This window comes from Chinchilla lanigera, unplaced genomic scaffold (genome assembly GCF_000276665.1).
Source record: "Chinchilla lanigera isolate Chin_1 unplaced genomic scaffold, ChiLan1.0 scaffold00014, whole genome shotgun sequence".
Lineage (NCBI taxonomy): Eukaryota > Metazoa > Chordata > Mammalia > Rodentia > Chinchillidae > Chinchilla > Chinchilla lanigera.
In genome coordinates this window covers 19,487,939-19,514,529 of record NW_004955415.1, presented here as the reverse complement: position 1 = coordinate 19,514,529, position 26,591 = coordinate 19,487,939, and the positions used below count along the sequence as shown (strand labels likewise).

Sequence of the window (26,591 nt, the reverse complement as noted above, 5' to 3'; positions counted from 1 at the left end):
CAGCCCATTAAGTACCAAAAAAGAAAACCCAACTGGATAAAAATTAAAGTTCTACATTTCACAATGTTAAGATAATCACTTATACCTAACTGGAGGAAGCCTCACTAGAATGGTATTTAAACAGCAATGAAAGATGATTAGCAAAATAATCCACAATAATCCAATAGTTCAGCCTATATTGTAAATATTGAAACACTATAAATATCATATTGTTTTATGATTGAGTACGACTGGGTTTCCTTGTATGCATCCAAATTCCAGAACTTTCTCCTTGCCCGATAACAAGTGCATATCTGCCTAACAGGTGGACATCTGGTCCCTTGGGATCATGGTGATAGAGATGATTGATGGTGAGCCCCCCTACTTCAATGAACCTCCCCTCCAGGCGATGAGGAGGATCCGGGACAGTTTACCTCCAAGAGTGAAGGACCTACATAAGGTGAGAAGTGTGTACTGATAGGTCCAAAATAGTTATTGGATCTTTCAGCCTCTCTATGGTTTTAAAAATTAGCATATCACATCCAGTGGGTAATACATCCTTATAAAAGGGCACACAGACTTCAGAATTAGTTACCTAATTTCATTCTTCATTGCCTGGACCGGTGACGCAGCCTCTCTGACTCCAGAGTTCATCTGTGAAATAAGGTATGAGCAGCTTCTCTATCAAAGGCTACTTAAAAGGGTGAATCAGCTCGTCACTCAGTCACTGAGCACTTGCTACCTCCTGGGACTCCTAATCACCTGGGATACCGTACCACAGGACCCCAGATTACATGACTCTTACAGAGCTTGTATTCTAGCTGAGGAAGCATATGATAAACTATCAACAAGTAAAGGAAGAGAATAATGTCAGAGAGTGGTACCTGCTGTGAAGAAAATAAAGTACTGTGATACGGTGGAGGGCAGGAGAGGGTGCTGAGAGCTACTGTACCCTGGACAGTGAAGGAAGGCCTTCCTTGGAAAGATCGCCTGAGCTGAGCTGGACCTGAATAGGAAGATATAAGCTATGCAAAGATCCCAGCAGAAGGAACATTAAGCCCAAGGACCTATAAAACCCAGGAAGCAGAAGCCTCCTGCAGCTGTAGCAACAGAAGCAAGAAGACAGGCTAGGTGGGCAGGGGCGGGATCATGGAAGAAGTGAAGGACAAGTTAGTATCATATGTAGAACGGGCTACACAGGGTCTTCCCTTTTGTCTAAGATTTGCCCATTGGAACCAAGCTCAGGAAAAATTGTAAGTCCAAAAATCACCACTTCCAGAGCTGCCACCACCCTACAGGGCTTGCTGAGAAAGGCCATTTCCATCGGACCCTCTGTAATCACTGATCAGCCACACCTCCTCTCCCATCTTCTTCATGACCATAAGCAGGAGCATGAGGCTGCCTTTTGGGGGAGATTAATTTGCAAGGGTAGTGTTTTCTCTTTTGTGTCCCTTGTCTTGGGGAAGAGTCTCAGTTGACTTATTCACACAGGATGCAGGAACCTTCAAAAAAGTAAAATCGAAGCCACTTGAACCAAATAAGAGATTGAACTTTGACTGGGTTGGACTAAGTTTAAATAATGAAAAGTGACAGAAAGTATATTGTATGAAAATAGTCCCACATCCAATAGCAGTGAGTACTAATGCTCTGCAAAGCCATAGAGAAGGCCACTGTTAATCCTAATGGTAAAAAATGGGAAAACACTCAACGTTTTGCAAATGGATAGATAATGTGTGGTGTAATTGGACAATGAATGTTATACAACAAAGATGAAGAGGAAACTTTCATCACACACGGCAGGACTAAATCCCAGAGACACCATGATAAGGGAAGGCAGCCAGATGGGGAAGAGGCCACAGAAGATGGCTGTATTTCTACAAAGTAAAAGAGCAAGCAAAGCTGATTTATGCTATCACAGTCAGGAGAGTGCTGCCCTTCTGCAGCGGGATGGGTATTGTCAGGAAGGAGACCCAAGGTGGCCTCCAAGAATGGCAGAAAGATTCTAGATCTTGCCAGGAACGGAGAGTAAATATATGTAAGATCCACTGATCACCCACTTAATATGAATGAATGCACATGTATGTGGTTAAGATAGATGTCAAAAACTAATGTAGAAGAAATTGAAGGGAAGATGCTATATGTCAGATATCCTTACAAAAGCTTATTTCTCCTCAAGAAAGGGGGATACATAAAGCCTAGTTGGTGGTAGTTGCAAAAGAAATGAAATTGTTCTGTGTTTTTCATTGTACTTCATTACACATGTGACCAGCACCCTTGTGTGTACCCATCGTTTCATAATAGTTGCTTTTCTCACTATTATTACCATTACTCTTTTATTTATTAAATGAATTTTCATCCTTAGTTGCACCATCGTTTACCCATGTTATTTAAAACTTGAAGACAGTAAGAAAAATATCATGTGTTAATAAAGCTACTTCCTTATTTTGCTTTCCCTACATCTTTCTCCTTAAAGTGACTTTCTAGAAGTTGTCCATAGGTTTACTTGGAAAAGCACCATGGGGAATGGGGCTGGGTTTCTCTTGGTCCTTAGGATGATATCTGTGTTTTCACAGGTTTCTTCAGTGCTCCGGGGATTCCTTGACTTGATGTTGGTACGGGAGCCCTCTCAAAGAGCCACCGCCCAGGAACTGCTTGGACATCCATTCTTAAAATTAGCAGGTCCGCCATCTTGCATCGTCCCCCTCATGAGACAATATAGACATCACTGAACAGAGGATTCACATAAATGACAGAACTAGAATAAGACATGAAAACAATTCAGGAGAATATGAGGAAAACCATAGAACATGCAAAAGGCCTGTGCATTCTAGACCAGCTGATTGGTGGGACATTGTGATGACCGGCAGGGTTCGACAGACCAGGGCATCTTCTTGTGTCTTAAATAGGCATCTCTCCACTGACAGCTGGCATGGTCATTTGGAGCATGGCTTTAATAAGTCATTATTATATTTTTCAGCCCTTCATCCAGCAAATCAGAAGGACTCAGTACAAACTCCGTTATGATATATCCTAGCCACATGCAGGGTACCGCATAGGATTTTCTATATTGAAAGAATACTTTTCTGGCAAAAAATAAAATAAAATAAAATAAAATAAAGAAAGGAAAACAAAAAGCACTTTTTCTTAATGGTAGCAGTGTAATGTATTTTGCAATGAATTTGTAACTTTTCTGTACGATAGTTTTGATAATTTATAGTACTTTGATGTCACGTAGCCATTGTATCGGTTGAAGTAATACTTGTTTACTAGCGGGAGTTTGAACAAAGCCTTTCCTACTTTTTTATCCCTTTCAGAAAACCAACGATTCTTTAGGAACTTTGAATATTGAATGACTCTCAATCACCGTCAGCTTTAGTAGAATATCTTTCTTATCTTAACAAGTGTCTTATGTGATGAAAGAAGAAATAAGAGTGATGGTGATGGTGTGCACATTTCATTTATCCAACCAAAAGCAATGAAACAAAATTTGAGCCACAGAATACTACCAAACTATTTCTGGGGATAAAGCTAAATATTTTGAAAAATCGTATTTTCCGCCAAGGCTTCTAAAAGGAAATCACTTTTCGCACACCAAGATGTTACCCTTTGTGCCCACCCTAGAATGGGCATGACATCCCCTTGTGGCCAAATTTCCCTTCGAGGGAACAATTTTCAGTGCTAGGATCATTGGACTCAGTTCCCCAAATTGAATGTTTCAGTGAGACCTTGGGAATTCCAGGCTCCCCACAGGAGAGAAGAGTGAACAAGGCAAGATGTTTGGTCCTGTTCGTCACTGTTTTTAAAACTGTATGCTAGCACACCAAACTCTTGTCTGTATTTACCTTCATACCACAGTATTAATCGCTATTGTTCATGTATCGTGCTGGAAGTCTGAATTGATATCAGCTAGAGGGTGAATTAGCAAGGGGTATTTTCCCCAGGTATGACCTGACTTCAGTTGTGATCATGTTATAATGTGTTTCCGACATAGGAGAGTTGTGCTGCTGTCTAGATCTTCTTGAATGTTGATAAAAATGAATGACTACTACAATACATTTTGTGTTGCTTGTTGGATGAATTTGCATGTTAACTGTAGGCCAATATAGATTTGCCTTTAAAACTCTGGAGGATCTACATAGTCATCATTAGTTTTTATTAATTATGCATCAAACAAAAGCCATTTGTTACCAAACTGGCCAGAGGCTTTTCTTAACAACTTTACATACTATAACAAGTATGAATTTAAATCTGTGAAAATTCTCTGGTTGCTCTAAGCATAATTAAGAACTTTTGTAATTAATAAGTTGCTAATTATTTATTATAGTTAAGAGGATGAAAGGCATAAAATGACCTTCGACTCATTAGATTTTCAGTTTTCCCCAAAACTGAAAATGCCTCACCAGAAATAAGATCTATAAATTTGTTTCATAAAACATAGCAAATCAGTGTTTTATGTAAAGTATTAAAGCATTAATATAAACGTGAGAATAAAAGCAATCTAAATCCAAAAAATTACAGTCCTAAAAGTTCATGAAGCAGATTGTCTTAATTTAACAGGACTATGTAGAAATAGAAAGAAAAGGAAAAGAAAATCCTTTTTTTAACCATGACAAACATTAAAATCATTGCAGAAAATGGTGGATTTGAGGATTCAAACATTTTTGACAATGTATTGGAAATTTTTTCTGTAATTTTCTTATCATTGGATATTTTTTAAAGTATCTTCATGGAGTTTACCAAAAGTTAACTCTAGATTAAAAGAATCTGTGAGCACTAACTATTGGCAGAAACTGCACTTGCGAATAAAAATAAATGTTTGCCTTTTCCCCCATTTTGTTATTGCAAACTCCTGATTTCCCAAATTTGTCTTACTGAGTATCCAAAAATGGTTCCTTTGGGACTTTGGGGAATGTAAATGAGTTGGTTTAAAGTTACATATAGTACCATGGTGATCTGAGCTGAAGATAAACATTGTCATTTCCAGAGATTACCGGTAATGTAAGATTTGGGTAGAGATACCACTGCTACGAAAAAGTTATTGAATTCTGGATGGCCAGGTGCACGGAAAACCACATTCAGGGTGAAAGAATCCCTCCACCTCTCTGTTTCAAAGATGCTCATCTGACCTGTGGACTTTACCAATGAAAGATATAAAAAGGACTTGGATCAAAGAAGGTAGTGAAAGCTGACAGCCTGCAAGAAAGTGACGGGTCCCCTCCTCCTCTTTGCATGTCAAGTGACACATTAACATTGATCTGTGCCGTTGAGGAGGATATTATGTATAAAAAGCACAATTTATTTCTGGAAAGTTAAGAAGGTGAAACCCCACAGGAAGTACCCTGAGATAGTAGATGGGTAAAGCCAAAGTATATCCTGTGCCAAGGAAGAGGAAGATGGAGGCAACCTTTCCCAGATCATCTCCTTGGCCTGTGGTGAAAGACAACATCACGTTCTCTTGGCTCTGTTTGATGAAGCATGGAGAAGAAGCAGAAAAGACATCAAAACACTTAATTAGTGAGATACCCAATCCCCAGAGTGCATTGGAGGCCCACACCGTGGGGGAATGACAAGGAGTGGGGCTGACTGGAGTTGAAACTCTGAAATCCACAGATATCAATCACCAGTTCCCAAACCTTCTTCCTCCAGGAATTTGTTTCATGGAAGCTCATTTTTCCATAGGGCAGGGACTTGGGAAAATGCTTTTGGGATAATTCATGCAACTTAGGGCCCTTGCAGGCACAGTTTACAGTAGGGTTCCAATGCTGCTGCTGATTGACAACAGATAGTGCTCATTCAGTAATGCATAGAATGAACTAAAAATACAGATGAAACTCCTTTAGCTCACTCGCTGCTTACCTTCTGCTGTGCAGACCACTACTGGTGTGTGATCCAGGTCTGGGGACTGGGAGGCCCTGATAGACACCAAGGCCATTCTAAACAGCGGAGGTGGTAGTTAGCAGGTGAAATCAAAATGAGGTTGAGGCGCTACTTCATTCCAATAGCATCTCAAGGCAGCTGACTACAGCCAGCAAGGCTTTCAGAACTTCTCTTCCCTAGATGTGGGCCATACGTCAACATGAAACACCATGATTTGTGGATGCTTAGAAGAAAGAAGGAATGAGAAAGCATAAGATCCTGCCACTATCTTCCTGCTGCTACCTGTCTCCGGTACTGGTTCAGCCTAAACAAAAGAGAGACGTGTTATTTTTGAACAAGAAGGAGATTGATTTTTTAAAACTAGATTAAATAAATGGAATCAAACTGAGTTATGGTTGTATCCCTATTATCCAGTGGAAAGAATACACTCAGTAGCAATTACCGGAGAAACAAAATCATTCCATGAAGTTAACCACTCAATGAGTTCAGACTCCTTGGTCAAACTGATCAAGGAACAGAGGTGTGTAATCAAAGAAATTGCAATGACATCCCAGAAAGAGGGAAGAAAGATCAGTTCTGTCTGAAGCAGAGACAAAATGTACAAACAGAAGCAATTTTGTGAAAGTGACATTGTTACCAGCTACTTAGGTCTATATGTTCAGGTTAATTTGCTCACTGCTAAATCAGGGGAGGCTGTTTATTTTTGTAAAAAGCAAAAAGGTTTTATTTGAAGCTAGACCCAAGTGGGTGAAGGGGATTTACCACCCATATCACCATTTCCCCATGTACATGGGTATCAAGGGTTATGGTCAAGGAAGCTTGAGAAAGGGGGTACAAGAAGACAAAAGACTTGTCCAGACTGGTTTCATTATTCCCAGACCCTGTCATCTCCCTCCCTTCTCTGTGGAAATGACACTGGCTTTTGACCTCCTGATTCCAGCATGCGCGCATTCTATCCATTTGTCTGGGCTGAGCAGAGGTGGGGGTTTATATCCTAGGTCTGGAGAAGTTTGAAGAAACCATTTGTCTCCTAAGGAAAGAAACCTAACTTTTAAATTTCCATTTTTCCATGCTGGTTACAACATAATACAGAGCAAATTCACCTTGTGTGGGAAAGTTTTTTAGTGTGTGCCTTGAAATGTGTGTATTTTGAGTCTGTATTATGTTATTGTGGGTTAAGCCACAAGAAAAACCTAAGACCAACACTATTTAGGAGATGGTCCTGGGAAGTTCCTCATGACAAAGTGAAGAAAGGAGGCAAATAAAAAAGAGCAAGGCCCAGCCTGGTGTGGTGGAGCATGACTGTAATCCCAGCACTTGGGAGGCTGAGGTAGGAGGATCATTGTGAATTCGAGGCCAGCCTGGGCCACATAAGTGAGTTCAAGTCTAGCCTGAACTGCGGAGTGAGACCCTGTCTCAAAAAAGACCAAAAAAATAAGCAAGGCAAAACACTTTTGGTGAAATACTGTGGGCACTGGGCCAAATCCCATTGGAGACTTTCTGAAAGATGCTTCAGAATTATCCTTCTAGGTGAGTATGCTGGGGTATTGATCCACCAATTCTATGGCTCATTAATTGAGAGTTATTCCTGGAGCATTGGCTCCCAGAACTCCCAGCTTGGCTTTCAGGTAGGTACAGGAAGCTATTGGAAGTATCAGCAAATGCCATTCAGGAAGGGCAAGGGGGCCTAGGTGGGATTGTGGTAGCATCTCCTACAGAAGTAAGCTGTCTTTGTTATTTTTCTCATTGCTGGGACAAAATACCAACACCCACAAGTTAAAGGAAGGAAGATTTATTTTAGCTTACAGTTTATAGAGGTTTCATTCCTTAGTCGGCTGGCCACAGGGAACGGTGACCTGGTTGAGAGGCATGGCAGAGGAGAAACAGTCCATAGTGTGGTAGGCAGGAAACAGCAAGCCGTGAGCCTCCCTTTCTTTTATTTCATACAGGTTACAAGTCTATTGGTTGGTGCCATTCACACTCAGAACTGTGTTAAACCAATCAGTGCCCTAAATTCATTATCATGTACTCTTAATCCATATTCACATACCCTATATTCAGCCACCTCTAATAAGCCCCACCTATAAGTGCATGAGACTTTAGGGCGACATCTAGATACAAGCCATAACAGACCTAATTAAGGGCAAATAGAGAACTTGAGAAAGTCTATGAGTTGTTGATTTTTGGGTCAAAACATGCTCTTTTAAATGCAAAAAGATTCCTTATCCTGAAAGGTTTACTTGGGGCAAATCCTATGCCTCATTGTTAGCATTTTGAAAATTTTAAGCTAGAAAGGACAACAGGACCTTTTAGGATGCACATGAAATAAAATAATCAAGGCCCCAGAGAGTGAGGTAATAACTGCATGGTAATCATAATACCCACATATGCTACATACATACATGTGTACACACACAGACAAGCACACACACATATATGCATACACATACACAAATTTAGTTGCCATGAGGGCAGAAATTTTTACCCATTTTGTTCATTGATGTGTTCCCAGCACCCAGAGCAGACTGGGTCTAGGAAGTACATGATCAGTGCTAATAAATACTTGTGATCTTATTTGTCATGTGGGCCTCTGTGAATCCTTCTGTAGCAGATAGCTGAGGTAGCCATAATCCTGGGTCTGTTACCACCTGGACCCTCGTGGCTATCTACAATGTTAAACTCTTTCTGAGAAAAAAAATATTTAGATGCATAAAAAATATACATGGTTTTTACAAAGAAACCCACATAAAGTGTAACTATCAAAAATATTGTGGGGATAGTGAAATAGATAACAAGACCTTATGGTGAGTCTAATAATTATCACCATTTCAAAGTAACTGATAAAATCATCTTTTGTGTAATGATTTGTACTGATGACAAAGTCACGAGTCCTATAGTGCTTTGACACCTGTATTCATAATGAAGGGACATGACCTTTCACTTGAGGTTGTTAGACACTGCAGGCATATTTTCTTCCTATTTAAGCCCCCCCTCACTTCTAAATTGATAACCCTGAGTGGTTTACTGGGCTGCAAGTGGGAGAAATCCTTGCTTAGAAACATACTCTAGATTCAAAATGAATGGACACAGAAACTGCCTGTCAGGTGAGAAAACCCTTGCATTAGTCCCTTATGATCATTCTCAAACTCTTATCTGGTAAATAATACTGGAATAGAGAGGTTAAGAGGTATGCTAGAAAAATGCAATTAATAATGTCTTTTGTGTGCCTCTCCAGTGTGCAAGACAATGTGTTAGGGACCTAAATGCACTTTCATGAATCCTCAGATAACTCTAAGGATGGAGGGATGAGCTCCACTTTCAAATGAGAAAATGAACACTGGGAAGCCTGATCATTTGGGTAAGGCTGTGCACACACTGATCTTTACTTTTTAACCACAAATTTTCTGCAATAAAATTACCTAGGAACCATAGTAAAGCTGTAGATTTAGAGTCTCACCATGGAGATTTTTACATCAGTCTGGCATGACACCTTAGAACTGACATTTTTTTCCAGTGGTCTCCCAAGATGATTCAGTGGAGGCTGCCCTCAAATTGCATTCTGAGACAGTGTAATTTAAAGTTGTCTGTCGGGATCAGATCAGTCACTGTAGTGAAGGGAAGTTGGATTTCCAGGTTTACAAAAAAAAAGAGGCTTCCCTGTTGGCTTTCTGGGGAAGTGTTTGTGGCCAGTGCTCAGCATCCTGTTGCCTAGATGTGCAACTGCAACTGAAAAGATCCATCTTCACATCTCTTTCTCACTTCTGTATTATCATTTCTGAGGGGTCTTGCACACCCATGCAGCCTTGCAAAGCCTTTGTTAATGGATAGATTGGACAAGTGGTAAAGAAAGTGAGTTTAGTTTGTAAGTCTTTCTCATACCCTGCGAGGCAGTTTCACTGTGAGCGATTTCCTGGAAATATCTGCAAAGAACCATGCTCAGAATTTAAAGGAAAATCATTCTCCCCCTGCCACAAAAAATCCGCACATGGTCCTTCTAGTCTGGCATCTCTAGGCAGGCAGACCAGCAGCCCCACCAGTACCCCATTGTGCCCAGAGGTGTTTGTGTTTGAAGGTCCCATAAAGAAGAAAAACAGTAGTAAAAAAGATAACTGAATTCTGTGGTTTATGTGTTCATTTGTTTCCTGTCTCTGAGCATGGGAAAAAGCACAGGGAGAGGAGCCACCTCCTCTACCTGTTTCAGCTTCAGGGAAGTCAGAAAGTATAAGACAATGGCAACAGGTATGAAAGAAGCCCAGCGCTGAGCCAGGATGTGTCGGTCCCTCCGGATACCTGGAGCTGGAGGAATGCTGGGTACAGGCAGGAGAGAGTGCTGCTCTGGCACTGCACCCCAGGGCTCCCCTTTAAAGTTTATCTTAAAAAATACATTAGTTGCCAAAATGCAAAGGGCTTGTGAAGTCTGGGACACAGGGGATAGAAGGCCATGGATGAATACAAGAGTGGAATCAATCATCCTTGGAAAAATCTCCTGACACCAAGGTTTTCTTTTTTCCCTGTGTGACTTTTATGAGGTCTCCGCCATTTTCTCTTTCTGGTATCAGGCACATGCTGAGGAGAGATCCTTTGAGGGGAAGATCCAGGTTGACAGAACAGCAAACAAATGGGTGGTAAAACAGTGACTGGCTAATATTTAGCAAGATTTGTTGGGATAATGAACTTCTAGATTATCTACCTGTCAAGAGTTGAAAACTCAGACTCAAGAAAGACCTCCAAAATACAGCCATTTTATTTTTGCCACTTGGCCAACCTGTCCAATAGTAAATGGTTGGCAAAGATGCCTGGGAATGGGAAACACTAGAGAAATGAGAGTGGAAAAGTGAGAGGACAGATGTTAAGAATGACCATTTCTGCTGGAATTCCTTCTCTGTGGAGCAGCATGAACTCACGAGCTGCTTCTCTTTTAGTGGACCTTGTAATGGGGGTTAGAGGAGAGTCTCTTTGACTGGGGGAGACAAGGATTCCCTCCATCCCTACTCCATTCTAAAAACTGATTATTAAGAAAGTTAATATAATTCAAACTATATGTATTTCTCTAGGAAGTTTTACTATATTACATTTTCCTGCAAACAAAACTCAATTTAAGCTTCTGTGTCCAGACTAGCTTTTTAATCTAAAGTCAAATGTTAAACTCAAGACTAAGAGGCATCAGAATCGGTATTAGCCCCATCATTCAAGAAGTCTCATTACTGAAGCTACTTATATTTGCCAAAATAAATCCGTACCTTTTCACCTGAGAAAGTCAGTGTAGGTCTTGAATGTCCCCCAAAGGCTTGGTCCCAAATCTTTAACACATAGGCTTTATAGGGGCACTCTTGAGATACTATAGAACCTTCGGCAGGTGGGTCTGTGGAAGGAAGTTAGGCCTTTGGGGTGGGGATCACCCTGAAGGAGCTATTATACGCCAGACCCTTCTGATCTCATTGTCTTTGTTCACAGCACGAGCTGAACAGATCTGTACAATATACTATTGCCATGGTATACTGAGTGCAAAGCTGCAGCGCCAGGCAGCCATGGGCTGAAAGCTCTGAAATCGTTAGCCAAAACAAACCTCTCCCTTTTCATCTTTTTGCAATACTGGGAATTGAATCCAGGGCTTTTGCACAGAGCTGAATCTCTAGTCTCTTATTTTTTCAGTTTTTTGAGACAAGCTGGTCTCACTAAGTCATTAAGTTGTCTAGGCTGGGGCAATCTTCCTGGGTCAAATTTCCAGAGTGATGGGATTATATACAGGTGCCACGATACTTGGCAAGTTTTCTCCCCCGCCCCACCCACCCCTGGCACTGGGAATCAAACTCAGGCCCTTGCCCTTGCCAGGAAGGCACTTGTGCCACTGAGCTATATCCCCAGCCCTAAGCTTTCCTTCTTATAAGATGTTTGTCTCAAGTATTTGTCACAGTGACGAGAAGCTAACAAAGCCCTCTTTCATCCCTATTCCTTCTTTGCTTTCACTTTTGCAGAAAAGAAAAAAAAAATCCATCTTCATTCTTCCCCCCTTTTCCTCTGGATGCCTCTACACCTTAATTTTGTTTTCTTTGCTCCAAGGAAACAGCCAAAGACCAGAGAGAAGGGTGTTTTAATTCATTTTCAAAAACAAACTCACAGGGATTGATTGTCCAGGTCCTCTTGTCTGGACCCAACACATTATGAATCCCAAACAACTGTGCATAGTTACATTAAACAGGTTCTTGTGCTGCAGTCACTGGGTGCAGGGAGCAGTGAAACATTCCCAAGACAATCACTAGACATGCAGAATGCCAGCCAGAAGCATGGATCACTTTCAGGGGTCTTGCTGCAGAGAGCATGAGGTTGTATTTTGTGTGTGCTGAAAACTGTGTAGGTAAGCCAGCGGAGGTTAAGGGGCAAAGCACCCCTCTTCCTCTGAACTTAAAGAGGTTTCCTCCCAAGGGAAGTATTTCCAGTCCCTAAACTTCAGGGCCAGAAACCTCTCCAAGCAGGATTTGTTGCTCCTTGGAGAGTCAAAGCCAAGCCACCATGAGCATGAAAGCTGGCTGACCACTGCCTCCTTACTCTCCGGCATGGGGAGAAGAGCTGCCATTCACCCCATGAATCCAAGGAACAGCCATTCCTGGGTTTAAGCATGGACGCAGGCCAAGCAAGCCCCAGATACCAGGCCTGTTGGATTGTAGCTATGCTGGTATATCTTGTGTACAAGGTGGAAAGTGCTTTTCTTTTGTTTACCTGATCCAGTTGGGGACAGGTCTTGGGGATGCCTTTTCTAATGGCCCCTAGCCCATGTGCTTGTACTGGGATCGGTCCCTAGGAATCTGCACCTGGTTGGCAGTCATTTTGTGGTGGATATGGTAAATCACCAGTGTTACCACAATGATAAGGCCCAAGATTAGCCCCAAAACCAGGGGCAAAGTTTCTTCCAACTGCTCCCGCTCATCCACTGGGCATTTGTGCTCTGAAATAAACAGGAGGAAAAACAGTGAGCTTCAGTCAAAAATTTCCAAGTGTCAAGTCTCCCTATCTACACTAAGTTAAAAATGGAGGTGAAAAGATCTCTAAAGGAGCCTTTGAGGAGATTACATTTTTTTCCAGAAATAATTCTTCCCCAACAAACCCAAAAGCTTTGTCACTAAGTATTTCTACATAATGTTCAATAAACATATCTCAGTTAAATAGGACAATATTTAGTTCTTGGATTCCTGGCAGATAACAAAACATTCCAATGATTTATTTGCATTTTCAGTGTTTTGATAATAGATACATCTTTTTTAACTTTTAAAGGAAGTACAGCATAATATATAAAGCATAGAGAAACGTATATAAATATACAATCTTCAAAAAGACTGACAGTTCTGTGTTGGCAGTGATACTGAGCAAATGGAACTCAACGCTCTGGATGGAAATTGGGCACTACCACTTTGTAAAGCTGTTTGGCAATTTCTAATAAAGACATATACACCTACCTTATAACCCAGCATTCCATTCCTAAGTATCTAGCCAAGAAAAATGAAAATATATGGACACAAAAAGACCTCTATCTAAATGCTCATAGATTTCTTGAAAATAACCAGCAATTAGAAACAATCAAGATGCCTATCAAGGTGGAGTAAACTGTAGCATAGTTTATAATAATCTCAGAACTCACTGAGTGAAATTTGTGGACATATTTCATGATGCACATATTGTATGATCTCATTTAGTGAAGTTCAAGCACAGGAGCCAGAGCTGGGAACGGTGTAGTGCGTGCCTGTAATCCCAGCACTCTGGAAAGCTGAAGCAGGAGGACTGCAAGTTTAAGCCCAGGCTGAACAATTTAGCGATTTAGAATGACTCTGTCTCAAAATCTCAAAGCAAAAAATAAAAAAAAAGAGTTTGGGACGTAGCTCAGTATGTAGGGCCTGCATTCAATTCCACAAGGAAAAAAAGAGAATAAAAAGAGTAGGTAAAGCTAAATTTGTGGTAATAGAAATCAGAAAGGTGCTTATAACCAGGAAAAATGACAGGAGAGAATTTTTGGTTGTCATGGAAATGTTCTATGTCTTGATGTAGGCGATGTTTATATGTGGTTGTAAGTACAGATAAAAATACAAAAACTATATACTTTATACTTTAAATATTATACTCTAACAGTACATATACTTTAACATTTATGCATTTTAATACATGTAAATTAAATTACAATTTTTAAAAAGAAATGTAAAACCTGATGAATATTCACAAGTGAACACTCCATGTAACCAACATGTAGACCAAAAAGGAAAATGTCAGCAGTACACGGGGCTGAGTCAATTTTACCATCCTAAAATTCAAGGTAGAGTAACAGCCTTGTATCTCCAGTCTTGTAAGAGCAATAAAAATGAAATTCTTGGGAGACCTTCTGGTAGCCAAGGGCTGACCAGAACTGCTTTCCTAGAAGCCAGAATGCATTTGCTCAGCCTCCTTTGCTTTTTGTGGGTAGCTGGTGGTTTTTTCACCAGATTTATGGGGGACAATATAGAAAACATTTTGATATCTCTTCAGGAAGGCCAAGTTTTCACCTCAAGATGACCCAGTCAACATGTATTAAACACCTACTGTGTGCCTGAACCACCCACTATCCCTGTGGCCTCACTGCCTCCTCCCACCATGTGTGAGATCAGCAGAAAGAAGAGGGTGAGCCCTGAACCTCAGGAATCTTTCCTTTCTAGTAATAAGAATTCACAGGGAATTTTATGCAACTATACCAAAAAAATCGGTGTACTTAATACTAATAATGGTTCCTGAATTAACATTTCCTTTTAAGCACATAGATGCCCCTACCCATTTTACAACATGTATATAACATAATTAGACCCATTTCACGGTAAGGTCTTAAGGCATGAAGAGGCTGAGTCATGTGCCCAAGCCACAGCTGCCCTTAACAGCTCAGCTCTTCAGTATAACTATGACAGTGCTTGGCTGACCTGAACGTCTGCTACCTCATGGCCCCAGAATCCCAAGGAGGAGAAGGAAGGAGGGTTTGTGGGCTTTCTCTTGATCTGCATCCTAGCCACAGAAGTACATTCAGGTTCTGAAGACCGAGGGGGCTGAATACCCATTACAAGTGACAAGAGGAAACTTTCAGAGGTTATGGAGACAGTGTTTTTCTTGCCTGTGGTAATGGTTTCATAAGTCAGGATTTATCAAATTGTGCCCTTAAATGTGCATGGTTCATTATGTGTTAGTAGCTCCTAAATACAATTTTTCATTCTATATATTTAACTCAACTGATTTTTTTTTTTTTTTCTGAAAAGATTTTTTTTTTTTTTAAAGAACCTGGTAAATGGTAGAGATGTGTTAAGGGCCTGTGAGCACTGCTGTGAGCCTTCCTCATACCAACTAGAATGTCAGAAACAAATTAGTAAAAGACCTTTTTGTCCTGTATCTGACTTAACTGTAATGAGTTCCAGCCCTCTGAGGGTCATACCATGGTCCAAGGCCCCCATCTCTCCAGGTTATAGTCTTGCTGAAAATTCACAGAGCACCAGGGAAAATGCGGGCCTAGAACTCCATGATACCAGAGTGGTGGTCTTCGCCAGGGGAACCATAGTAGCTCTTATCTCTGCCTCACAGAGGTTGCTGCTTGCTATAGTTTGTGTCTAGATGTCCCCCCAAAGCCACAGGCAGTCATAGAGTTTTCTGGGAGCTGGTTGAATCTGGAGTTTGTGATTGATTCATAGTGCAGCGCTGGGATTAAGGGTGAATGATGGCTGTATCAGTTCATTGATTGGATTGGCACCACCCTAATCCCAGCAGTCTGGATAAGATAAAAGGGGCAGAAGGAGGTTTGTTTCCCTCTTTTCTGCTCTTGTTGCTTTAGCTGTCTTCTGTTGCCATGAACTGTTGCCCCTCTGTCACATGCCACCCTGCCTTAGAGCGAGCTGCTATGGACTGAAACTTGTACAAATGGTGAGCTAAATTAACATTTCCTCCTTGAACTTTGGGTGTTGGATATTATGTCTCAGCAACAAGAAAAGTAACTAAGACACTGCTCAAGTATGCTTAGGGACCTTTACAAACTTGGCCTGCTAGCTCTGGCCTCTGCCACTATTCTTTCCACAGAGTAGGTGGATGGTTAAATCAACCTGTTGGACACTGGTTTTAACTCATTTATTTTTGCTTGACCTCTAATTATCCAAACAGTTAAAAGTCCCATATATAGTCCATGCCCTCCCTGGTGTGGGAGATAAAAAAAAAAAATCAGAGTTGTGTCAGGGAGCAAGAGCTTATGTAGCTAAAGCAAGGGAGAACATGGCGAGATGTCTTTCTCTGAGACAATGTGACCTCAGCACCACTTGCTCAAGACAGGGAAGTGGGCAGACAGTCCAGGAGAGCATGGTAAAGAACGGGTTTCAGTGGCTAAGAAGAATCTAGGATGGGCCTCCAAGCTACACTGAATAATTTGTGAAGTCATGATTCCTCTTTTAATCCCATGTACCTATCAGTGAATAAAGACATACACAGTAGATATAGCTATAAAAATGTTGATTAGGACCAGGGAAGGAGCTCAGTGGCAGAGCAAAGAATATATGCTTAGCATATATGAGCACAGAACCTCCAGCAGAGAGAAAAAAAAAATGTAGATGTAGATACAGATATAGATTAACTTTTCTATCATAATAAGAGGGGAAAGATGTAGTGCAGAGTAAGACAGATGAAAGTAGGCTCAATTCTCCACTATTCCACTGGTCTGCTGAGTAACCCTGAGCAGCCTCAGTTCCCTATAAAATAGAGATACACTTACATTATAGGATTGTTTTCAGAGCCAAACATAATAATACAGAGGACCAAGAACAGTAGCTTTCTGTCATCGTTATCAATAAACATAGAATTCTCATGCATGTAAATCTTTATGTATTCCTTTTAAGCCTGAGTCTTTGGAGGTTTAGTACTCATCATATACCATCTTTTCAGAAGGATAGAAAAGAGAGGCTAAGGATGCAGCTCAGGGGTATGGTACTTGCATAGCATGCATGGGACTCTTGGTTCAATTCCTAGTACAGAGAAAGAGAAAGAGAGAGAGAGGGAGAAAGTTGAAAGAAAGGAATAAGGAAAGAAGGAAGGAAGGAGAAAGGAAGGAAGGAAGGAAGGAAGCAAGGAAGGAAGGAAGGAAACAAGGAAGGAAGGAAGGAAGCAAGGAAGGAAGGAAGAAATCCCTCACCCTCTGAGTAGTCAAATAAAAGGCAATTTCTAAGTCCATTCTAAAATCCATAATGCTCTAAAAACTAAAAGTACTTTGTTTTTTTTTTTTTTTTTTTTTTGGTTTTTCTCCGGTACCAGGAACCGAACTCACAACCTTGCGCTTGCCAGGCAGGCGCTTTTGCCGCTGAGCTAAATCCCCAGCCCCCAAAAGTACTTTGTATTGCTCATTTGGCAGCAAAACCTAACTTCAGGTCATATGAGTCTGCTTGTATTTTTCATTTATACTGATTAGCATGAAGATTCACATGTTTCCATGTTTCCGTACAGGAAACAGATATACTACTATGTCTGATTATAAGGCACCACCCTAACTCTCCTGGGGTCTTATATAACATGTAGACTATGTACTGTATTGCCTTCCTACAGTCTGTAATATTTTAGATTATGAAAAACAAGTACCCCAAAAACTTTTAGACAAGCATGATATGATGAACCATAGAAGCAGGACATGCATTCCTGCAAGTTTAACCAAGTGCTTTCAAATTCTGCCTATGACCCATAGGAAAAACAATACTCTATATTACAACTTAGAATATATTTGCACACATAACTAGAACATAAGTTTTAGAAATAATTGTCTTTACTTTGTGTATCTAATATGTTATAGTCTAGATCTTGAATGATCCTCATTAGCCATTGAGAGTATGGTCACCACACCATTGCACTCGTGGAAGGTGCTGGTAACTTTAGGAGGTAGGGCCAAGTGGAAGGAAATTAGGTCACTGTTAACATGCTCTTGAAGGGGATACTGAGACCCCAGCCTCTTCTCTTCTTTTTTTCATTGCTTCCTGGTTACCATGAAGTGAAAAGACTTCCTCTATTACATGCTCCTGCCACAATTAGTGTGTTGCCAGAGGGCCAAAGCAACATGGCCAAGCAACTCACAGACCAAGCTACAAGTCCAGCCTTTTTGCCTTTTAAATTGATCACCTCAAGTATTTTGTCATAGTAATGGAAAACTGACTTGCACATAATAATTTATGCTCTATTCTATCTTCTTTCACTTAATGCTATTTATAATACACTAAAGTACAGATGATAATCTTTTGGGGTGAGGTATGTTGGTGACCATCAGAATGATTTTTATAAATGCAAAAAAATAAGGCACATAAGAATATAAAGAAAACTGGGGCTGGGGATTTAGCTCAGCAGCACAGCGCCTGCCTGGCAAGTGTGAGGTCATGAGTTCAATTCCCAGTACCAGAAAAAAAACAAAAAAAGAATATAAAGAAAACTAAAATTCAACTATGAAAACAATTTTTTAAAGAATTTGAGATACAGCAATGTATACACCTCTTTATTGGCACATGTGTATCTTGACTGTGATTGCAAAGTAGCAAGAAGAATAAATGGTATTTTATAATATCTGAACAAACTAATGTAAGATAAAATATCTATGATTTCTATTGATGACAAAGCCAAAGCTACTGCTGTCTCTCATAGATGGCATCTCCCAATTATGCTGTCAGGAACAATAATGAAAGTCTTATAGGGCTAACTCACTGGTATAACTCAGGGAGAGGGTACTTGCCAGCATACATAAAGCCATAGGTTCAATCCCCAGCACTTTCAAAAAAAGAGACTCACAAATTCTGGGTCCCCAAAAGTGCCTCTGCTATTGTCATTGCCTTGACATGCTTATTGTACCTTCTGGGTAGGAGCTGAAGCTCTGGGAGGCTGTGGGCGCAGGACCTGGGGGGGGCCTTTGCCAAGCAACTTCACCTCCCTCGCCTTCCATTGCTGCTTTGTAAAGGGAGATCCCAGTATCTTTCTCAACAGTTTGTTTGATTCTTTTTTCCTGTGAATTAAAAAAGGCCTAGCCTATGTTTTAAATGTCTGTAAAACCTAAATCCTGAATAAAAGAGAACAGAGGCAGCCTTCATGTTCCCTTTTTTTTTTTTTTTTTTTTTTTTTCTTTTTCTAACAGGAGATATGAAAGTTTCCTTTAGTTCAAGCCATCAAAATGTTCAGCCTGGATCATTGCCTCCCCATGAGGAATCTCCCATCCCCTCACAGCCAGAAATCTCCCGGGCCCCCAAAGCAACACACTATGAATTAACTGCAGAAGGGCAAGTTAATTAACCCCAACTGAGGAACACGGGGTCGGTGAACTGCAGCAACAACAAAGCAGTCACTATAGAAAGTGTGCTTGGTAAATAAATGAGCCAAAAGTGCCCTCTACGCATTGCTTATTTTTTTATTGCAGGCTGAGATCTCTTAGCTCAAAAGCCTGCTGGTGTGAAACTCACATTTGTGCACATCCAATTATTTTTAAATAGCCCAAACAAGCAAATGCTTAGGCATTTAGAGCCTGCCTGTTTTGCTTGAAAGCTTATCTAACAGCTGTTACCCACTGATAAGATCAGGCTTTGTAGTTATAAGACCCAGGAGCGCTGAAGTCTCAGGTGCTGGACTCCGCCACTTCTCCCACTCTTGTGCTACTGAGCAACATCACCTAGATATGTGTGCTCTTGCTCCCCAGGAATTCCTTGCCCTCCTCTCCTTCTGCTGGGTGGTACTTGTGCCATGAAGCTCTACCCAGACAGTCTCATACAGTGAGGGGTTTCCCGTCTCATATAGTGTAGGTTGATTCCCACCTGATAAAGTTTGCTATATCCTTCAAACCTCCTACAGCAGTGGCGGCAAACCTATAGCATGCATGCTGCAGTGGGTTATTTGTTACCACTGAAAGCTCTAAAAGGTTCATCCTCCCTGCACTATGGGATTCCCTGGAAATTGTCTAGCAATGGAGCTTGTTGGGCTCCACCTCCAGATCGACTGAAGCAGACTCTGTGTGTTATGGTCACCATAGTTTGTTAAGTGCAGCTCAAGATTCTCGTGCACATGGCAACTAGAGGAGTGCGAGGCCGAGAGACTAGGGATCTGTGTGGTAGCTGAGTGTAATGCATTTAAAGGGACTTGCGTGATAGAGACATTAACACCCATTTGGGCTGCTCTCAGCCCCTATGAGTGGTCATCAACCTATTTCACTGATTCTTTCCTGCTTTTCTCATAGAGTTTATTAAGTAGAAAGCTGTGAAGGCTGTCCGGTATAACCTCCTTACACATAAGAAAACCTTATACTGTGCTGGACTATAGTAATACACACACACACACACACACACACACACACACACACACACCATGTAGGGGATATACAGATATATAACCAGATGCCTAATTCTCAAGCAGACCTGCTCCAGTCCCACCCACACAGGCTTCTGCAACATACTGAAAGCCCCCCCTGAAAACCCCCCTGAAAGCCTATTCTGGGGAATAGGGTTCTAGGGCTGAAACAAGAAAAGACAACGGCAAACAGGATATTTCAGATTCCAATAAATGGAGCAGAAAGGTCTTTTACAAAACATAATAGGAGGCAGGTGCTGAGAGGAGGAGCCAGGAACAAAAGAACTCCTTCCAGCAAAGGCACTAGGATTCAGTGAATGATTTTGAATGAGGCCCGCCTCCTCCCAGGAGTATGCGGGCTTGAGCCTGGCGGGGCACATAGGAGAGAACTTCCCAGTTATTAGCCAGAGAAGCCAAGGCAACACAAGTACAATGTGCTTATGGTTGGTAGATCTTGGTTTAGGAAATTATGCATGTCTGCCAATACCTTAGGTCTACCAGCAATGTTCACTATATATCACCCTGAAACAGATAAAAACTGTTTTTTAAAAAAAGAGATTAGTGCTAGCTCTGACAGTACAGATATTAAAACAAAAGAGATCATTAACTCCACATAGTAAATTTTACCAATTTTTAGCAAGGTAGCTCCAGTCCTTAGTACTTATTTATTCTTTGTACACAATTTTAAATATCTGTGAGGTCTAACTTTTCAGTCCATAAAGAACTATAAGCACTGATTTAGAAATACTCCAGAATGGGTTATAGTGGGGTTGTGGTAAGGATCAGTTATAACACCAGCAGTACCAAAACATAAAGAAGTATCCAATAAGAGCTGGTCACCAAAACACAAAGTCACTAGAGAGAATTACATACATATACAAACTAAAAAGCACTGATGGTAGGGACCCTGGAAATGATACAACTGCACAGTTTAAAATTTTCATCTTGAGTCCTGAACATCAAGAGTCATAGTCAAATTGCATTTACTATTTCCAGTGTAATGAAGACACTGTTTGTTATGCTTTATACATACTCAAAATACTTCAAAATGAAATATAAAAGAACAGAAGCTGAATATGTAGCTCAGTGTAAAGGTCCTGTATTCAGTACAGTACTTACCACTGAAAGGAAAAAAAAAAATCAAAATGAAATACCCTATAGTACCCTACCCTTTCTTGAAAACAGGTAAGAGTGACATTATTTTACTAAGTATATTACATTCTGATTTGTCTGGCATACAAGCACTTCAAAGTCTCTATTAATTGAATCCACAGTTTCAGAATATCAGTTTAGACAAAGTGAACACTACACCTGCATCAGGCCTGGCCCTGTGTTAGGTGCTAATAATGAAAAGATTAAAAGATGCACAGGCCTGTCTCTCAAGGATAATCTAAGTTAGGGATTCCCAGTTGCCTTTGGAATAATCACAGGATGGTAACGAGGCCCTGTATGTGGAAGAGGCTAAAGGGAAGCTTATGAAAGCTGTAGCTTATAAAAGCTGGAAACCTTGGAAAACCAGGGTGGGTGGCACAGACGGGGATTTTCTGATATCATTTGCATGTTCAAATAGTTGTATTCATCTGGGGATCCCCAACTCAAAGGCAGGCACATAAAAAACAATCAGGATCTCCTCATGAGAAATAAATAGACCATCCAACTGTCTTAATAATCCCCCTGTACACAGCTATGAGGAACAAGGAGGAGACAGAGAAGAAAGGAATGCCATAAAGAAAGAAGAGAGGGCAGAAGAAAGAGCAAGCCACTGAGGAAAGCTGATACATTCAGCTTAGTGCCTTTTTAACCTTTGAAAATTGTTACAGACAAAGGCAGTGTCCCTCAAGCCTAGGGAAATCCAAGGGGTAATGCCCTGGATGCTGGTAGAATCCTCTCCCCATGCATCCTTAAAATCAGCCATTTCCCTCATTCCACCCCCCACATACCTTCACTGAAGACAAAATCTGAGATGATGTCAAAGGGTTGGATGTGGACAGCGGACAGGATCATGGTGACAGTCTTCTGGGGATCACTAGAGGCCAGAGAGATGGTCTGCTGAGCTTGACACTCATAAGACATCCCAGCTGGGGTCACCAAGGCAGAGAGGTGATGTGAGTTGGCTGTGTGCTTCCCAGCTGCAGCAAAGCCCAGGGCAGTGATTAGGCTCCTTTTCTTCGTCAAACCTTCACTTCTCTTACCCCATGTGCCCCATTCAGTTCCACCCAGCTCAGACACCTACCCCACCCTTCCTGTCCCCTGCTGCTAGGCCAGAGCTGGGCCTTATGGAAGTCTTGAAAGACAAACACATCCCATCTCTCTGAGCCAGAGCTCCTTAAATATTACTCTGGAATTTCTTTTGGGAAGGAAAGAATAACATAAAAACCTCAAACCTTTCTACTATACAAAAATCTGACAATTGAAATTCTAAAGACACAGAACGACAGGAATTTGGGTTTCTACCTTTAACACTGGATCAGCAAAGGATAAAACATTACCCTCAGCAAAGCATGGCTGCTTGCTGGTGCTCTGGCAGATGTCCTTGCACAAATATGCATGTTTTGGACAGCTGCCCCCTTCTCTCCTTCTCTGCCCCAAGTTTGCTTCCCTTCTCCTTTGTTCTAATAAACTAAGAGAAATGCTGGACTATGAAGAGAAAATTCTCTTTCTACAAGAGCAATAAAAGAGGATGAAAAAAAGAGAGATGACACATGTATTCTTTTATATCTCCAATAAAAATTCTCTCCCAGTTTGGGTGCCTATCTGGGTGATGGAAGGCTTCATTTCAAATACGACAATTTAGACCAAAAAAAAAAAAAAAAAAAAGAGAGAGAAATGAAATGTGGCCTTTGCTAGTGCTTCAAGAAAGGCACGTTTTTATTTAGGGGGTGGATATTCCTCTGACCATGGTATTTTCAGATATTGGTGATGATCTGGGTGAGTTGATGGAGGAGTGGGCAGGAAAAGCTAATCATCGACACGGGGTATAGAATCCGCTCTGAGGTAGCTGCAGTCTGCAGCTGGAGATGCAGATGAACCATGGTGCCATGTGCAAAAAGATACCGGAGGCCATCCAGTCCTGACACAAAAAGAAGTCGCACTGTCCACTTGTATTTTTAGCACCTGAACAGAAAACCTATGGAGCGCAGGAAAATTTGAAAAGCTTTGCCCTTCTCCACATTCCTTCCAAGACCAAATCTTGAGGTATTTAAGAAGAACCAGAGGAAGATAGGCCCTCGGGGAGGGGAATCTCATCTGGGATGGTACCTGGGTTACTGACTCACCCTAGGCAGCAGTTTCCTCGAGTATCTATAAGGCTTGAGACCTGAGGGTCACAGGTTCTCTGTCTCCTCCGCTCTGGAGGTCAAGGCAAGCAGGCCAAAGGTAGACTGGTCTAGGAGCCCCAGCCCAGATACACTGCCAAACGCCAGAGTAATTGCCCCCAGCTCCTGGGCTCCCCTCCTCCACCCCGGCAGGACAACACTCACCACTGACCGCGTCTTTAAAGTGGGTCTTCTCAGAGGAGTCGTAAACAAACTGCACCTTGCTCAGCCTCCAGGTCGCCTCGGGTCCCTTGGACGTGTTGTGGCTTTCCTGCCAAGAGCGGGAGGCGCGTATCAACTACTCCAATGACTTCTCGGTCTGTAAACCCAGTCGCCACTACTACCCTCACCCACCGGGGTCTGAGGTCCCTCCGCGCCCCTGCACGCGCTACAGGCTGGGAGTTACCTTTACAAAGAGCATTTTGAGTGCGTAGGCGCGATCCACCCAGAACACCTGCAGCTCTGACTCATTGTGGCCACAGCGGCCCTTCACCTCGGCTCCCCGGGTCAGTGAGATGTCAGCCTGTTCTGTGATCAGCTGGGAACACAGATGCCCGGGCCCCCTCAGCGCGCCGGGCCCCGGGGGGCTTTAGGGAGGCGCGTCCAAACTCTGGGTTGCACGTTTGGGCTTTCCTTTGCGCGCGCGCGCTCTCCCAGGTCCAGGAGCATGCGGTTAGATTCTCTACGTGCAGACCCCGCCGGTAGGGAAGCAGTGAGGGGAGTTTGTTTTCAAAGCAGGCAGGGCGAGCAGGAGACGTTACAAGCCGAACCCCCATGCAGCATTCGGGAGCAGCCTTCAGGGGTTTGGGGGAGAAGGCGGGTGACCCAAGGTCTTCGCAGGGCCCTGAGGAAAGGTGCCCTTGCGCCCTGGAGCCCCAGGTGCAAACTGAGGGGTAAAAGATTCCTTACATCGACGTAATTGCTGGCCCACACATCGTAAGGTACAATAAATTTGGCTGCAAACTCTGCCATGAGACACGTCGTCCCATTTTCCCGCACCACAAATATATCTTTTTCAGGGTTAGTGGAAAGGCCCGAGAGATTTTCCACTTCTTGTTCTGCCATGATTTGAACCATCGTGTCTGCGGAACAAACAGAACAATCCCATCAGTTTGGGACTCCAGGAGCCCCTGCGTCCAGGACACAAGAGGGAGCGCAGAGCCCGTGGTCTTTGGATTTGGAGTGACAAAGTTGCAGGCTAGCAGCTGTGTGCTCCTTAAGCCGTTTCGCTAACTCAGCGCCCCAGCGCTATCAAACTCAACTCATTTGCTGTTGATTTATAGTGAAACAAAAAGCCACCCTTATTCATAAGGCTACATCCTGGGGTTTCAAAACCAAATCTCTATTACCAGTGCTGTGACGCCCCCACCCCCACCCCAGCCTGCCGGTCGGGTCCAGCGCTGTCTGGGATATGTCACACAGGTATGTGATTCTCCACAGACTTTCTTGTCATAGATGGGGAAAATTTTCCCCCACCTCCAAGGGCGGGGGAGTCCACAAAACATGAAGACGAAGATCATTTCTTCAGTTTTAAACTACTGGCTTTGCTATGCCAGTCTTATTCTCTGCAAAGAGTGCATGCCTCCCTCCCGGTCTCCAAAACGCTACTCACTCAGTAGCACAAGGAGAACTCGAAGCCTGTCGACGTGGAGAAGGGCTTTTCCTCGGAGATCCATGGTGGTACTTGCGGCCAGCGGAGCCAGATGTGCTGCTGCAGAGGCTGCCCTGGACAGAATCCCTCAAAGTCGCCGCTGGAGTGGGCCGGAGTGAGCGCAGGGCGGGGGCGGGAGGGAGCGCGTGTCCAGTGCGCTTGGGCTGGGATGCTGTCGGTGCCTCTCTTGCCTCCGCGGGTCGAGCGAGTCAGCTCACTGCGGAGAAAAAGGGGCTCGCAGCGAGGGAGCTGTCCGCAACTGCGAGTGCTGAAAGGAAGCCGCTTGTGTTGCAGGCGTGGTCGTGACTTGGCTTGTGCGGAGGGCCAATGAGATTTGGGGGAGCTTAAATTTTCCCTGGGCTTGTTTTCTGTTCTGCAATTCTATCTGCAAAGATGAGTTTGTCCTGAGAAACTTAACGGCACTGGCATCTGAGACCAGCTATTTTGCGGTAAAGCTATGGCATCCCTGGAGTTCTGAATTCTAAAAACGCATAGGATTCCCAAAAAGCAAACCAAAACAACAACAAAAACAAAAAAAAGGTAGGCACGAATTGTGCCTGCTTTGGAGGAGGAGGGGTTGGCAGAACAGAGAAGGAAAATGCTATGGCAACAGTTTCCTGCATTTGGAGACGTTCCCTGCTTGGCTCTGCTCCGCTCTCCGTGAGCTCCTGGGTTTATAGTTACAATGATGCCTCCTCACAGGAGGCCACCAGACAATGCAGTGTATCCACTTGGAGTTCTTGCCTGGAAAGTTCTGCTCCTTGAATGGGTGAGGACTCTGAACTCTGGGGTCATCTATCCTTCCTCATTATAGCGTGATCACTTTGTCACAAGGGATATAAATGAACCTGAAATTTATAAGGTTATCCAGAGTTTTTAGGGTAGGAATCTTAGAAGTATGCTGTAAGTAATGCCACATACATAAGAAAAAATCATACTGATATTGCTCTAAAGCCTCTAGTAAAACAGAAAGACAAATATTACTAGGATAATTCCCACATTTATATTTTTGGTAGTTTGCTTATTTTTTATTCTTGCTCTGTAAATCAGAATATACTTCCTTCAGGAGTGGATTTGCTGTCCTCATTAAATGTGGTGATGTCCAAATATTTCTTTTCTTAGAGGACATTTCACTGTGAGTAAATAACCATTGCCTTGGTAACATAATGTTACAAAACCATGTCATGTTAAAAGGCAAATTGCAAAATATTTTCATCTGCCTTGTCTAATTTGATCCTCCCCACAACTTCAGAAAGCAGAGAAGATATATGCTGTTGTGTGTATACATATACCAATACAGAGGCTCAGAGAAATTAAATGACCTTCCCAAATATCACATGGCCATTTAGAATTAAAATAGAAAAAATCACATGCTTTAACTTTGTACAGATCATCCTTATTTCTCCTTATATAATATTTTGACACAAAAATATATC

At 42.2% G+C, this 26,591-nt stretch overlaps 2 protein-coding genes across 2 annotated transcripts in view; one reads left to right on the top strand and one right to left on the bottom strand.

The window, feature by feature from the left end:
* Pak7 (p21 protein (Cdc42/Rac)-activated kinase 7) overlaps positions 1-4,803 on the top strand; it is a gene marked incomplete in the record, with an annotated part of 316,361 nt that extends 311,558 nt beyond the window's left edge. The window contains 2 exon segments of the mRNA XM_013512104.1: positions 305-439; positions 2,553-4,803. Coding sequence (XP_013367558.1) covers positions 305-439; positions 2,553-2,708 — 291 coding nt within the window.
* Positions 4,804-11,930: 7,127 nt separating this feature from the next.
* On the bottom strand, positions 11,931-25,997 carry Lamp5 (lysosomal-associated membrane protein family, member 5). Its single transcript, XM_005380867.2, has 6 exons — positions 25,117-25,997; positions 24,414-24,586; positions 23,911-24,042; positions 23,670-23,775; positions 22,131-22,319; positions 11,931-12,799 (listed from the first exon to the last, which is right to left on the bottom strand). Exons 1-6 carry the CDS (start codon positions 25,178-25,180, stop codon positions 12,621-12,623), a joined length of 843 nt encoding a protein of 280 aa, XP_005380924.1. The 5' UTR covers positions 25,181-25,997; the 3' UTR covers positions 11,931-12,620.
* Positions 25,998-26,591: the final 594 nt, after the last annotated feature.

Bases quoted from the DNA above. Each gene is read 5' to 3' on its own strand.
- Lamp5 (XM_005380867.2), bottom strand. From the start codon at position 25,180: ATGGATCTCCGAGGAAAAGCCCTTCTCCACGTCGACAGGCTTCGAGTT. The intron at 23,776-23,910 runs GTAACTCCCAGC...CGCTCTTGGCAG, and splicing joins TCAAAATGCTCTTTGTAAAG to GAAAGCCACAACACGTCCAA. The intron at 12,800-22,130 runs GTATGTGGGGGG...TGTTTATTTCAG, and splicing joins AGATTTTGTCTTCAGTGAAG to AGCACAAATGCCCAGTGGAT.